The 15,548-nt window shown below is 33.2% G+C and overlaps 1 protein-coding gene across 1 annotated transcript in view; it reads left to right on the top strand.

Moving 5' to 3' along the window:
- Positions 1–15,548, top strand: part of ROCK2 (Rho associated coiled-coil containing protein kinase 2) — a 147,058-nt gene that overhangs the window by 126,615 nt on the left and 4,895 nt on the right. Inside the window, exons 21-32 of the mRNA XM_017524626.2 lie at positions 1,211–1,280; positions 1,891–1,994; positions 2,159–2,345; positions 7,046–7,139; positions 7,236–7,330; positions 8,137–8,316; positions 8,497–8,665; positions 10,804–10,874; positions 11,478–11,566; positions 11,981–12,059; positions 13,101–13,362; positions 13,452–13,665. Coding sequence (XP_017380115.1) covers positions 1,211–1,280; positions 1,891–1,994; positions 2,159–2,345; positions 7,046–7,139; positions 7,236–7,330; positions 8,137–8,316; positions 8,497–8,665; positions 10,804–10,874; positions 11,478–11,566; positions 11,981–12,059; positions 13,101–13,362; positions 13,452–13,665 — 1,614 coding nt within the window. The remainder of the gene's footprint in view (positions 1–1,210; positions 1,281–1,890; positions 1,995–2,158; positions 2,346–7,045; positions 7,140–7,235; positions 7,331–8,136; positions 8,317–8,496; positions 8,666–10,803; positions 10,875–11,477; positions 11,567–11,980; positions 12,060–13,100; positions 13,363–13,451; positions 13,666–15,548) is intronic.

The raw sequence follows: 15,548 nt of genomic DNA, 5'->3' as shown, positions 1-15,548 counted from the left end.
CTCTGCCTCCTGGGTTCAGGCAATTCTCCTGCCTCAGCCTCCTGAGTAGCTGGGATTACAGGCACGCACCACCATGCCCAGCTAATTTTTTGTATTTTTAGTAGAGATGGGGTTTTCACCATGTTGACCAGCATGGTCTCGATCTCTTGACCTCGTGATCCACCCGCCTCGGCCTCCCAAAGTGCTGAGATTACAGGCGTGAGCGTCCGGCCGAGATGTAAACTTTTAGAATTGGAACAGTAGTCAGATATCTTTGTGTTGTTTTTTTCTTTTCTTTTCATTAGCTTTATTTTTCTCTCTCATTTCACAAATATATGTGAGGTTGAGTTTTCTGTACATTTTATTTTGTTTTTTGCTTGTTTTTAAATTGTATCATACAAATTGTATTGTTCTCCAGTTTGCTTTATTCCTCCTTGGTTTTGGTTTGGGATAACTAATTTTTATGTTTTTAAAATAAGGCCAAAATGTAATGTGCCATTTCAACCCAGCTTCTTAAATGGGTTGTTGGGCTTGCTTTTTATGTATTGTATTTATTATTTTATTCCTTTATTGAAGATTAACATAATACAGAAAAAGTACACAAATATTAAGTGTAGAGCTGAGTGAATTTTTACAAAGTATATAAATCCGTGCAGCCACCATCCATGTTTAGATCTAAAGCCAGCACTTCTTACCTCTTCAGAAGCGCCTCCCAGGCATTCTTCACTCCCTGCTAACATGACCAGATTTTAGGTGCTCTTTGGATTCTTCCACTTGGTTGGCATGAAGGACTGATCACAGTGTCTGTATGTGAATCTGTGATTCAATGTTGATTAGTATAACACTGGTCTCAGAACCCCTTTATACTCTTAAAAATTATCAAGGGTTCCAAGTGAGTTTTTGTTTACATTTGTTGTATCTAATGATATGTATTGTGTTAGAAATTAAAACTGAGAAAACTTTAAAACATGGAACACACAAACACATATTAACCATCAGAGTGATGACACATTTGTAAGTCATGTGGCCTCAGGAAAAGTCCACATGTGCATAACAAGGGAATGAGAGTAATAAAAAGCCATGGTACTCACTATTATGAAAATGATTTGACCTCATGGGTTCTGTGAAAGAACCTCAGGGATTCCCAGGGTTTCCCCCAGACCATACTTTGAGAGTTGCTGTTTTAAAATGTGTGTAAGTTATTTAAACCTTTGATTCAATGTCCTCACAGAGAACGTCAGGATGCAGATGGCCAAATGAAGGAGCTCCAGGATCAGCTCGAAGCAGAACAGTATTTCTCAGTAAGTTCAGACACATTCATTTGCAAATAGCAAACAGAGTTTTGGATGGGATGTTTTATTTATACCATACAACTCATATAAAAAGGTCAACTGGGTAAAAGAATGTAGGTAGTTTGAGAGAAATGTATTATCATTGCTAGAAAAATAGTTCCAAGCGCATACCATACTTGATGAAGCTGATTAACAGCATTGTTTTTTGAGAAAGAACATATTTTCATAATGCAAGAAATAAAATAAAATTATCATTTTAATAGTTGTGCTTTTTGAGATCAGTTTTTAAATTATGAAGTAGAAACTCCCTTCTCTTTTATTGATTTGAGCCAACATTTTTTGTCTAAATTCTTAATGTTTTTCCTTGCCTCCTCATTCATTTTACCTATCTATGCTATTAAATAAGAAATAGCACTATGATATCCAGTTGAAAATCATGCTTCTTAATTATTAGCTGAACTTGTATTTGTTAATCACCGGTTGATGACTAGAAAATAGGAAAGTTAATATTCATTTGCTCAGGGAGTTAACAGTAAGAAAATATTTTTATGTGTTCTCCTTTTTGTCTGGATCGCTTTTGAATGTAGAAGTAATATTTCTGTTGTATTTTGCTATTTAGACCCTCTATAAAACACAAGTTAGGGAGCTTAAAGAAGAATGTGAAGAAAAGACCAAACTTGGGAAAGAATTACAGCAGAAGAAACAGGAATTACAGGATGAACGGTAAGTATGAGACCCTTGTCTCTTTGTTCATAGCAATATACTTTGCTCCTAGAATAATGCCTGGTAGTCACCAAATAACAAATTGTTGATGAAGTGAATTAGAGAAAAACTTTTACTTCATAGTGAAAACTGAACCATTAAAATATCATACTGCTAAAATGTAGGGACTCCTTGGCTGCCCAACTGGAGATCACCTTGACCAAAGCAGATTCTGAGCAACTGGCTCGTTCAATTGCTGAAGAACAATATTCTGATTTGGAAAAAGAGAAGATCATGAAAGAGCTGGAGATCAAAGAGATGATGGCTAGACACAAACAGGAACTTACTGAAAAAGATGCTACAATTGCATCTGTAAGTAAAATTCTTGGTGCTTTTTTGGATTATAATCAAATTGCTATATCTTAAATCTTCTTTAGACATACTAAGTGTCATAGATCTAAATGAAAAATTATATATGCTGACTACAAGATTTTTAATCTAGTTAACCATCAGCTTCTCAGTGTTGTTTGGCAGAGGAGCTTACTGAAAAACTACTTCCAGTGACTTCACCTGTTGATGAATTCAAAGTTAAAGAACCAAAGTGAAAGGGAAAATAACAAAGGTAGAAAACAATTTAAGTCTTTTTTTTTTTTCTTTTTAAACAGAGCTTAGTTCAGAAGAATCTTGAAACTACCATGAAAACAGTTCTATTCAGGTTGAAAAAATTGCAATAAAAATTTCAGAGAGAAGTCAAATATCAAGTAGATAGCTTTACCCTATCAGTTAGCCAGACCTATTGAAATGCTGCAGTAATTAAAAAGTGTGGTATTAGAACAGGGATATTCAATCCTGTTCAGTGGAAATGAAAAGGGAGGCCAGAGGGATTTCTGCATATACCGGAACTTGGTATATATGATGGTAGTGCCAGTATACAATTCACTGGGAAAGGACACATTTCATAAATGGTTTTGGAATAACTGTATTTTTATGTGGAAAGGAAAAAAATTAAATCCCCACCACACACAAAAGTAAATTCTAGCTATCTTAAGGACTAACTGTAAAAAATAAAAATGTTAAGCTATTAGAACAGAATCTAAAAGTTAACGTATGACAGCATAAATAAATGACAGGAAATATTTGTAATATGTTTATTAAACAAGGGATTTGTCTCTAGAGTATATGTAGGATTTCTGCAATTCAGTAAGAAAGGATTAAACAGTTTGGAAGAAAACTTAGCTAAAAGAGAAAACCTAAATATACAAGCACATACTTAACCTCACTGTTGTTCAAGAAAATCCTTTGTAAAACAACTTTGAAATAGCATTTCATACCCATCACATTAGCAGAAATCCAGTAGCTGACAATTTCAAGTGTCTGAAGAATGTCTAGAAGAAGATGCTATTCTTATTCACTATGGGGAAGTGTAAATTTAGTATGGCATAGTACAGTTAAGTAGTATGACATTTCAAGTAATTTTTAGGTATTCATATAATGCAGTCCAAAGAAAGTCCACACTAAGATAAATACACTAACACTATAGAAACTCAGGCACAATGTGTATAGCAGCATAAATACATTAGCAGAAACTCAAATGTCCATGAATGAATGAATGGATACATTAAATGTGATAGAAGATGGAACTATTATGTCAGTTAAAATGAATTAGTTAGGTCTTTATTTGTATCAGCAATTTAATGCTTTAATATGCTGTTGAGTGAAAACAATTACAGAAAGATAAATACAGTAAGATTGAAACTCACAGCCTGGCATGGTGGCTCATGCCTGTCATTGCAGCATTTTGGGAGTCCAAGGTGGGAGGATTGCTTGAGCTCCAGGAATTTGAGGCCAGCCTGGGCAACAGTGTAAAACCCTGTTTCTACCGAAAAAACACACATTTTAGCCAGGTGTGGTGATTCATGCCTGTAGTCCCAGCTAAGCTACTCCTGGGGGCTGAAGTGGGAGGATCCTTTGAGCCTTGGAGGCTGAAGCAACAATGAGTGGTGATTGCACCATTGTGCTCCACCCTGGGCAACAGAGCTTGAGACCTTGTTTCTAAAAAGAGAGAAAAAAAAAGGAAAATCACATAAAGGCACACTGTTTTGTTTCATGTGTATGTAATGAAATATAATCATGGGTCGAAAGGGGAAACACATAATTTATAATAAAACTTTCTTCAGGTCAATAAAACTTTACTCATGCCTGTAAGTAATCCCAGCAATGTAAGAGGCCTAGGCAGGCGACCACTTGAGGCCAGGAGTTTGAGACCGGCCTGACCAACATAGTGAAACCCTATCTTACTAAAAATACAAAAATTAGCCAGGTGTGGTGGGACATGCCTGTAATCCCAGCTACCCAGGAGGCTGAGGCATGAGAATCTCTTGAACCCGGGAGGCAGAGGTTTCAGTGAGCTGAGATCACACCACTGCACTCCAGCCTGGTGCGAGACTCTGTCTCAAAATAAAAAACAAACCCAATGACTTCCTTCAGGAAAGAAAAATAGGAATAGAATTTGAAAGGAATACCAAAGGCTGTCAACGTCTTCAGTAAAAGTTAATTTTCCAAATGGTGTTCTATAAGAAATATTATAGTTTTTAAATTTGCTTATTCTGCATGGTTGGAATGCAGGACTTTGAATTTCCTTTTTTATTTGCTTTCCTCATTTTAAAAACAGCTAAGGATTTATGAGAGAAGGGCAAATTTTGGCTTCCTAGTGTACATGTGAAGTCTGTTATAGTTAGCAAAGTTTTCATCAAGGGTGAAGTTTGGTAAGGTAGTACAAGGGCAAGAAGTATAGAGATGAATGTATTTAGAAAAGTAAGAGATTTAGGCTGGACATGGTGGCTGACACCTGTAATCCCAACACTTTGGGAAGCCAAGGCGGACAGATCACCTGAGGTCAGGCGTTCGAGACCAGCCTGGCCAACTGGGCGAAACCCTGTCTCTCCTGAAAATACAAATATTAGCCAGGCATGGTGGCACATGCCTGTAGTCCCAGCTACTCGGGAGGCTGAGGCAGGAGAATCACTTGAACCCAGGAGACAGAGGTTGCAGTGAGCCAAGAGAGCCGAGATCGCGCCACTGCATTCCGGTCAGGGTAACAAAAAAAAACTCTGCCAAAAAAAAAAAAAAAAAAAAAAAAAAAAAAAAAAAAAAAAAAAAAAAAAAAAAAAAAAGTATATTTTATAGTATAGCATAATTTATATATTTTTCTGCAATAAATGGCCATTTATTTAGCAATTTAATATTCTACGTAAGAAAATATTTTTTTTTTGCTGAAAAGAATAAGCCATTTATTTTTTCAGTGTAGTGTTATAAATGACTTTTTACTCCATAATAATAAATGTATGTGTTAATGTAACTAATGTGCTTTCATCACCATCTAGTTCTATTGCTAACATTATAATGCAAGATCATAATGTGGCTAAAAATTTACTGTTTCATACATGTCCATGAATGAAGTAATCAGATTCACATATATGCAGATTTAAATCAGAGTAATTGTAACAATTTTTAAATGAAATTGATTAACTCCTTTTTTCATATCGCCAGTCTTTCTTCCATCTGTGCAAAAAAAAAAAAAAAATGAATTGGTGTCATAAATCTAAAGGCAGCCAAAAATACAAGCCCACATATAACATCCTACTTATGCAAATAGTGCATCTGCTGCTATATGAGCAGGCCAAAGAATATTTCCAACTAGACTCTTACACCCACAATACTGTGAGAATTAAATCAATCAAAACCACATTCTACTAGAAATATATTTTTAAAAACTTAATATATTCGTGTAATATAATTATGTACAAACTGCTTATGAAGTTGTTTTAATTACCCAGCACACATAAATGCCAACTTATATTTGACCTTTCAATAGCTGATTGTGTACAAAAACCTTTTCCAAAAAAAACCTATCAGTAGAATTTTGTTTTTAAAAAATGTTTTAACATATTAAATATATTAACTTTATTCAAACTATGTTAAAACCTTTCGATATTCAACTACAAAAATTGCAAATAAAATCCAGTAGTAAAATATCAGCTTTTTCTTATATTTAAATATTTTATAGAATAAATTTATCTTTCTTGTACATAAGAAAATCTTAGTGATAAATGTAGTGTGTTTCATTTTAATTTTTATTAACAATATTATAAGTAATATTTAAGATCTAAATATAAACATGATTTCATTGTTTTAAATTTTATTTTACATGTTATCACAACCACAGTAGGAAGAAAAAAAATCAACTATTTAATTTTATTTTTATCATGTGGCAAAAGAGAAACACCAGTCAGTAAATGATATGGTCTACAATCTCAAAAGCAAGGGCTTAAACTATAATGTGTGATGCCTCTACATATCTATATTCAGTGTTTGCAAATTTGCTTATGCACTTACTTAGTAACAACAAACTGATTACTGTCTACCAATTAATAATAAGTAATGCATTATTCATGGGAGAATCAAATTCTAGCAGTTACTTGGCCATGAACACTGTTCAGTAGCAAACTATAATAAAATCACAAAATTATATAATTTCTGAAATTCCATTAATACTGATATCTCTCTCTCTCTCTCTCTCTCTCTCTTTCTTTCTTTCTTTTCTCTCTTAGACGAAGTTTCGCTGCTGTAAACAGGCTGGAGTTCAGGAGCACCATCTCAGCTCACTGCAACCTATGCCTCCCAAAGTCAAGGCATTCTCCTGCCTCAGCCTTCTGAGTAGCAAGTAGCTGGAACTATAGGCCTGTGCCACCATGCCCGGCTAACTTTTTGTATTTTTAATAGAGATGGGGTCGGCTAGGCTGATCTGGAACTCCTGACCTCAGTTGATCTGCCTGACTCAGCCTCCCAAAGCGCTGGGATTACAGGTGTGAGTCATCTCATCATCTGACCCTGATTTTCTTTTAGAAACTGATTTGTATTTCTCTATATAAAGTTACTANAAAAAAAAAAAAAAAGAAAAGAAGAGTAAGAGGTTTAACAATATTCTAGGATATTTCCCATTTGAATCATTGTTTTATAACATAAATTGTGTAAATTGGGATGTGATTATTTTTTCCTCTTTCATTTCTTAGCTTGAGGAAACTAATAGGACACTAACTAGTGATGTTGCCAATCTTGCGAATGAGAAAGAAGAATTAAATAACAAATTGAAAGATGTTCAAGAGCGTATGTATTAACAAAGAATGTTTATTTTTAATACACCTTATGTTTATCAGCTGCCATAATTATCAATGTAATTTTAACTTTTTTTCCATGTTTCAGAGCTGTCAAGATTGAAAGATGAAGAAATAAGTGCAGCAGCTATTAAAGCACAGTTTGAGAAACAACTGTTAACAGAAAGAACACTCAAAACTCAAGTATGTATGATAAAATCTAAATACGATTTTGAATTTCGTCTCAATTTATCTCTTTTATATTTTACTTCTAGGCATTACAAATTGGTAGCAGTAGTCATCAAATGTACCAGTTTTTGTGAAGTCACAATTATCTGGTTTTTGCCAGGTTGGGATAAGTTAGATTTGATTAATACTGTTCAATTCTGTCTACTAAAATTTTTCTTAATTTTTCCTTTTGGAATCACATTCTCTTTCAGTTTATCATTGTAATTTAGTATGTTTTTCTGCTTTTAAGAACTGTTGGGATTGACCATTTACTGACAACCTGAAAAGGGTCAGTTAGTTCATTCTCTGCCAACTCCTGCAGTTGCATATGCTCTGCATGAACATGTGGGATACTAGGTGCCCTTCACTGTTGGTGGACATAGGATATTTTATTAATATGATGCCATTGCAAAATGTTCTTCGTCCCGAATAAATGAAGAAAGGTCTGCCTATTAAGGTCTCTCTTAGAACTAAAAAGTCAAAATGGTAGAAAGCAACATCAGATCAATTCTATAAATACATATTTTTTAATCTATAAATATTTTAATTATAATTCTCAGAAGACACGAGTAAAAATCTAATGGAGCATTGCATGGAGAAGCATAATGAGTAGTAAAGAAGGTGTATTATTTGAATAATGTAGAAAGTGTTTCTTTGTAGCCCTGTGTGTAGGGAAGGAGAGTATTTGTGATTGTTTAACTTGTTGCTATTGAGGAGATACTGAGAAACCATAAATGTAATTTATTTTATTTATGTATTATACTTACTTTTACATTTTTAAGGCTGTGAATAAGTTGGCTGAGATCATGAATAGAAAAGAACCTGTCAAACGTGGTAATGATACAGATGTGCGGAGAAAAGAGAAGGAGAATAGAAAGCTACATATGGAACTTAAATCTGAACGTGAGAAACTGACCCAGCAGATGATCAAGTATCAGAAAGAACTGAATGAAATGCAGGCTGTAAGAATACTTTTTGGGCTCTATACTGAAGACTTCCTTTCGAGAAGTAGAATTATTTTCATGTCTGTATTTTACTGGTTATAGACCATATCTATTATTTAATAATTGTTATAGAACCAAGAAGCAAAATGTTGAGGTACATCACATCCAATTAACTTATGGTAATTAAATTTCTTACAGCAAATAGCTGAAGAGAGCCAGATTCGAATTGAACTGCAGATGACATTGGACAGTAAAGACAGTGACATTGAGCAGCTTCGGTCACAACTCCAAGCCTTGCATATTGGTCTGGATAGTTCCAGTATAGGCAGCGGACCAGGGGATGCTGAGGCGGATGATGGGTTTCCAGGTATGGATTTGCTTTCAGCCCTAATATTTGTCTTAAATATAAATCAGTTGATTGTGTTAAGTCTTGTGACTGACTGCTCTGAAGGAAAAATGTTTGTAATTTCTTTAAGGGAAAACCTATTCCTTGGAGTAACGATTCAAGTAACATTTCAATCTTATTTTATTTATTGATTTTTTTTATCAAAGTTTTTCATAAATATACAAAAGAAAAGCTCTACATGTCTAGTTTTTAAATTATTATATTAGCTCTATTTTTAAGCTTTCATTTCATTTTCTCTTCTTTCTGCATTCTTACTTTTATGTTGGGTGTTTAGTTCATATCACTCAGTCACACACTATGGAATCCATGTCATTCACCTACCAACGTTCCTCTACTTCTCTCAATATTGCCACTAAGCCTTCCAGTTCTCACATGCTCCTTGACTCTGATTCTGACTCAGAAGAAGAATCTTTGCCTTACTTACCCATTTCATCGGAACCTAATGGTACAGGTGATATCCTGAAAATCTTTTCATCTTTGGGGTTTTTCCCACTACCCTTAATTTTAGTCCTTTTGAAATTTTTTTTTTATGTAACATTAATAACCACTAACTCTAATATGTTGTTGTAGACTCAGTTAAAAATAAACTGCTGCATGAATAAAGAATTTGTTTTTAAGGTGTTTTCTCATGGCATTGCTATTATAATTGTTAGATGCCAACTTGCAAGAAATGGAGTAATTTATTATATTGCTTAAGAGTGCATGGTTTCACTGCTTGTTTTAGCCATGTTCAACCACGAAGAAATTCTTTCTGAAGTTTCATAACAAGAATGATGGTACAGAAAAAGTACTTGGACTGATTCAGAGGATATGCTTAGGGTTTTACTGAGTACTTACCGACATCGTCCTAGGCATATATCCTTCATAAGAAACATGAAAGAATTTGGCCCGATTGTTACCCCGAAAGAGATTATAGTTTAAATGAAGAAACCAGAGAGTTGCTTCATTCAGAGTCAAAGAGGCAGCCATGTGTGATCTTTCAAGACTGCAGTTTCCTCATCTAAATTAGGGGAATAATTCCTGTTCTGTGTGGTTTTTGTGAGGATTAAAGAAAATTTATGTAAAGCATCCAGCACAGCTGATATATAAATGTTAAATAAATGATAGCTACTTTTACTATTAGAATAACTTCCCCAAATGCTATTTCACTTACTTATTTCATTAAAAGGCATTGGTCAAATGTCATTAAAACAAATTCCAAGGATTCGTACACATTTCTTAGTTGAATTAGAATGCTACTGATCTCGGTATTTTGGAATTCAGAATCTTTTGGTTATTTTGCTGCTTATTAACCAAATTTTATCTAAAATTTACATAATTGGCCAGGTGCAGTGGCTCACACCTGTAATCCTAGCACTTTGGGAGACTGAGGAGGACAGATTACCTGAGATCAGGAGTTTGAGACTAGCCTGGCCAACATGGTGAAACACCATCCCTACTAGAAATACAAAAAGTAGCCAGGTGTGATGGTATGTGCCTGTAATCCCAGCTACCTGGGAGGCCAAGGCAGGAGAATCACTGGAACCCGGGATGCAGAGGCTGCAGTGAGCTGAGATTATGCCACTACACCCCAGCATGGGTGACAGAGTGAGACTCCATCTCAAAAATAATAATAATAATAATAATAAAATTTACATTATTTTATTATAGTTATTCTAAAAGCCCATTTTCTCTGAACATGTAATTATTAAAAATATTTCCTCCTTGAAAATGTGTACTATATTGCTCTCTTCCAAAGGAAAAATAAAGGAGTCTAAGGCAGGTGTACCAGTGAGAATAGAGTTGCTGCTGCTGCCTCTTTTTTTTTCCTCGGCAACTTTTCTCCTGAATTTTACAAATGCATGAATTTAATTGATGGAATATTTGACTTTATAAAAGTATAGAATACCTGTTTCCAATATGATATAACCTGGCTTTTGTTTTGTATTGCATAACTTTTTACTACTGATCCTGTACTATTACTGTATCCTAGATAATATATAGTGATAAATTCTAAAGGATATATTTTGTTTTGTAAATTTAATATTAAATGTTATTAAGTTCATTGTTATCAAAGGAGAATTGTTATCTTTATCCTCATATATTGTGCTTATTTGTAGAATCAAGATTAGAAGGATGGCTTTCATTGCCTGTACGAAACAACACTAAGAAATTTGGATGGGTTAAAAAGGTAATTGATACTTTGGAATATGAGTCTTTGTTTTTGTTTTAACTCCAGTAATTTGGCTTTTGTAGTTGTAGGCTATACATGACTGGTACTTTCGGACACAGAACTTATTTATACTTTAGGATTTGAAATGATACGATTTTATTTATCTTTGTAAAAAATTTTTTGTCCTCATATCTTGTTAATAATAAGACAGGTTTTATTGTAAGGAAATTGTAAGCCTATTGATTTTGATACTTTTGGTGGGAAAAGAACTCTGAATATGGTAAGAAAAAAAAGACATTTCTTTTCCTCTCTTACTATGATTATTGATGTTATTATATTTATTTTTGATAAGGTAACTAATGATATTGGATCCCAAAGCTAACTAAGTCCAAAAAATATTTGATTTTACTTCTCTCCACAATTTGCTTATTTAAAATATCTAGTAATATAAACAAAATTTATAGTTACTTTAAGGAAGACTTTCCTAAAAATATATTAAGTACTTTTTAGTTAGTATTTTATGATTTTTATTGGTAATACAGAATTTATTTTCAAAGAAAATCAATAAATAAGATATTTAAAAACTTGAATTATTGATATCTTTTCTCCCTGTTTTAACAGTATGTGATTGTAAGCAGTAAGAAGATTCTTTTCTATGACAGTGAACAAGATAAAGAACAATCTAATCCTTACATGGTTTTAGATATAGAGTAAGTGTTTTTATTAGAATATTTAGAAACCATATTTTATCTTTTAAAGTATGATAAGAGTAACAATTAATGCAATTTATTAGTCACAGTATAGCTTATAGTGTAGCTCCTACTATACTGTTGTTAAATTTTCCTGTGATTGCTTCATACAGATGAAAGTCTGGGATACAGGGTTAGCTAAAACATCTTTATTTCATGGGTCTTTGTTATTTTTTTAAACTAATTAGAAAATTTCTGACATAGAGGCTTCTAAAAATCTTAAATAATTATAGAATTAATAGAACAAAATATTCTGTGAATTTCTAACATGGGTCAAAGTAGTCAGTGTTTAACTTCTGACATAAGTATAGAATAATTAATATATAATTTGATCCTTGGGTGATATGTTATTCTTTTATTCAAAATTTTTTATAGCAAGTTATTTCATGTCCGACCAGTTACACAGACAGATGTATATAGAGCAGATGCTAAAGAAATTCCAAGGATCTTCCAGGTAAACATAGTTTTGTTTATATTTGATTGGTTGGCATTGTTTTGTTTTTTTCACATTTAGAAGTTCTCATATGATGTGACATATTAAATCTCTTCATTCTTTGACCCTCTTCAGGTTACCTTTCTGTTTCAGCCCCATTTAAAGATGGTTTGTCCCTTTGTGACTTTTGTGCTTAATTCTGTCTGGGAACGTCTTCATTCCTGTCTCCATTTTACTTGTTAAAGCTTGTAGTGTTGTTTGTATCATGTTTCTGCTCTTTGCTATATTTTTTTTGTTTAAGGCTGGTTATGACTTTTATTAAGCATGAACTTTTTCCCTTCTGTTTTTGTTTTATTCTCAGCTCTCTAGAAATTATGAAGGTAAATTCTGTACCTCATAGCCCTTTTACCTCCAATTTAAAGTGAGGCCGCATTCTTTTCTGCTTCATTTTAAAATTAGTCAGACCAACAATGAGTTATTGAGTTCCTTCTGTGTAAGAGCCATTATGCTTGGTGGCTTGGTGTACTGTGTGAAAGTTGGCCCCGTGTTTATCATGTTTATTTGGGGTATAATACACATCCTTTCCTCTTTGTTTTCTCCCCCAACTCTCCAAATACAGAACTTTTAAAATGAAGCTGTACTTATAGCCGTTACACAGTTTTCTGTTAAGCATTACAAACACCAATTAGCATAATTGCTACATTTCTTCAAGTGATTGTTTTGAACAGTCCCTCCCAGAAAAACTTTCTAACACCTATGAAGTGCCCATTTACCTTTTGCTGACCTATTCTCATAGTGCTGCTAAAGCATGGGTGTTATAAAGAAAATAAGGAGGCAGCATTTGAACAGGAGAGTTCTTTTGAAATGTGAACCAGTGACTGTCTGATGGCTTTTCCTACATAAGCTCTTGATTAAGCAGAATATGCTTAAGTTTGAACTTCAAATACATTTTCTTCTCTTTGAATAATTTAGGCAAATTTTATTTTATTTACACTATCAGAATTGTTACTATGTAAAAAATAACATTTTGGAAATCATTTGTTGTTCTTTTGGCATTCATAGATTCTGTATGCCAATGAAGGAGAAAGTAAGAAGGAACAAGAATTTCCAGTGGAGCCAGTTGGAGAAAAATCGAATTATATTTGCCACAAGGGACATGAGTTTATTCCTACTCTTTATCATTTCCCAACCAACTGTGAGGCTTGTATGAAGCCCCTATGGCACATGTTTAAGCCTCCTCCTGCTTTGGAGTGCCGCCGTTGCCATATTAAGTGTCATAAAGATCACATGGACAGAAAGGAGGAGATTATAGCACCTTGCAAAGGTAAATGGTGAATTACTTGCTTCATCAATATTGGTTATGTTCAGATCATTTTAAGCACCTTAATTTTCTTCTCAAAATTTTCTTTACAGTGTATTATGATATTTCAACGGCAAAGAATCTGTTATTACTAGCAAATTCTACAGAAGAGCAGCAGAAGTGGGTTAGTCGGTTGGTGAAAAAGATACCTAAAAAGCCCCCAGCTCCAGACCCTTTTGCGCGATCATCTCCTAGAACTTCAATGAAGATACAGCAAAACCAGTCTATTAGACGTCCAAGTCGACAGCTTGCCCCAAACAAACCTAGGTAATAAACTAAAATGTGGTAAAAAATTGAAAGCACTAAAATATTTTGTTATTTATATTCAAACTGCAAATTTTCTTAATTAGTTTTCCTTTACTTGGTATTTTAGTGAACCATGGAATACCAAATGTTTGGAACTGTTTTAATAAGCATGTCATATTCAATTCAGATGGAAGTAATATAAATTTATTTACTAAATCACACACAGTAAATCAACCAAATATCTTTAAAGATTTTTGTCGTGTAAAACAAAACAAACAAAAAAAATATTTTTGTTGTGTTTATTTGTACAGTAAATCCTCACTTAACATTGTCCATAGGTTCTTAGAATCTGCAACTTTAAGCAAAACAGTGTACAGCAGGTCCTCGAATTAAGTTGTTTCCTTCAAAGTTGTTTTGTTAAAACCTTGATGAGAAAAAAAACGGTTTTGTGATGCTTTATTTAGCTTAAAGCTGCACTTTTCAAGAACCTGTCGATGATGTCAAGTGAGGACTTACTGTATAATGATACTATTTTCAGCTTTTATAAGCACTAATTTAATGACTTAAAAGATAGAATTAACATTGTACACAAACCTCACATTGTCAAGTGCACACACTGTGTTTCATATTACAAGCTTTTATTATGTTAGGTGACTTGGGAGGCAGGTCTAAAATCAGCTTAAGATTTAAATCAAATCTATAAATTTAAAACAGTAACTTGAGTGTGATTTTAACAGCAACATAGACAAGCTTTAACAATGCAAATATTCACTAATGGGTAAAGTGGCCATTCCTTGGAACTGAGGTAGAGTTAGGAAAATGGAGTAAAGTCAGGGATGGTCATTATGCACGAAAACATTTTGATGGACCCATTTTCAGATAGCTTCGTGAAAGTCCTTTAGTTAAATATCTTGATTCACGATAGCCATTTCTTGGCTTACTAACAACTTAAGCATTTATAAACATTGCTAGCTATCTATTGAACATGAAATGAACACAAGAATTTGGTTAGCTAAAGGAAAAAGCATATACTTTGATCAGGTATCTAATTTCAGGTATCCTTTTTGTTACCTAACACGGGACCTTCAGTATATGAATATTGATGTGCATTGGCTGTATGGTCAGAAATTTTATTCTAACCACAAACATCTTATATGAAACTTTCTTGAAACTAATCTCTCAAGGAAACAATTTAGAATAACAAAGGTATAATTGGTGTTTCAGCAGTGAAAATGTTGAATATTTTGTGTGAGGTATGATAAAAGTAAACAAAATTAGTGATTATTGATAGAAATTAAGCTAAAGAAATTCAGAACTCACACTGAAGGCCATTTCATGTGCCTTCTGTAAAACATCTGAAAATTAAATTCCTATTATTAATATTGTAGAACTATTAATACTTAAATGGTATTTTAATGCCTTATAGTATATAGTGATTTCAGTTTCCAAAGTAGTTCTCTATGTATTCTTTTCTCTCATTTAATTTCTTATATATTATCTCATTTGCTCTTTAAAATGGTCCTGTGGAATAGAATAGGTACTGTTATCTTTGTTTTTGATTAAGATTCCAGAAGGGGTTTGTTTAGATCTAGAACTATAACAACTCCAAATATCCTTTTGATTTTTTTTCTTTTGTGCTATTTGACACATTAATGATTTCGTTATATATAGTAACATATATGGAGTTAGTTTATGAGGCATGCTCCCAATTATGTAACAGTACTTAAAAATAACTTCTTTTTCCAGTCTAAATCAGCATTGTGGTCTATTGGAAAGTACATTTACTTTCGATTTTTGTTACTTCTTTTTTTTAATTTAACTTCTGGCCTTGCCCTTTGAATCATTCTTCATTGATTTTTATTTTTTTAATACATTTTGTGGGGTTTTCTTTGTTTTTTTTTTTT

The sequence above is a fragment of the Cebus imitator genome, unplaced genomic scaffold, assembly GCF_001604975.1.
Source record: "Cebus imitator isolate Cc_AM_T3 unplaced genomic scaffold, Cebus_imitator-1.0 Scaffold1, whole genome shotgun sequence".
NCBI classification, from domain to species: domain Eukaryota; kingdom Metazoa; phylum Chordata; class Mammalia; order Primates; family Cebidae; genus Cebus; species Cebus imitator.
The sequence above is the reverse complement of the archived record's forward strand: the minus strand, read 5'-3'. Positions and strand labels throughout refer to the sequence as shown.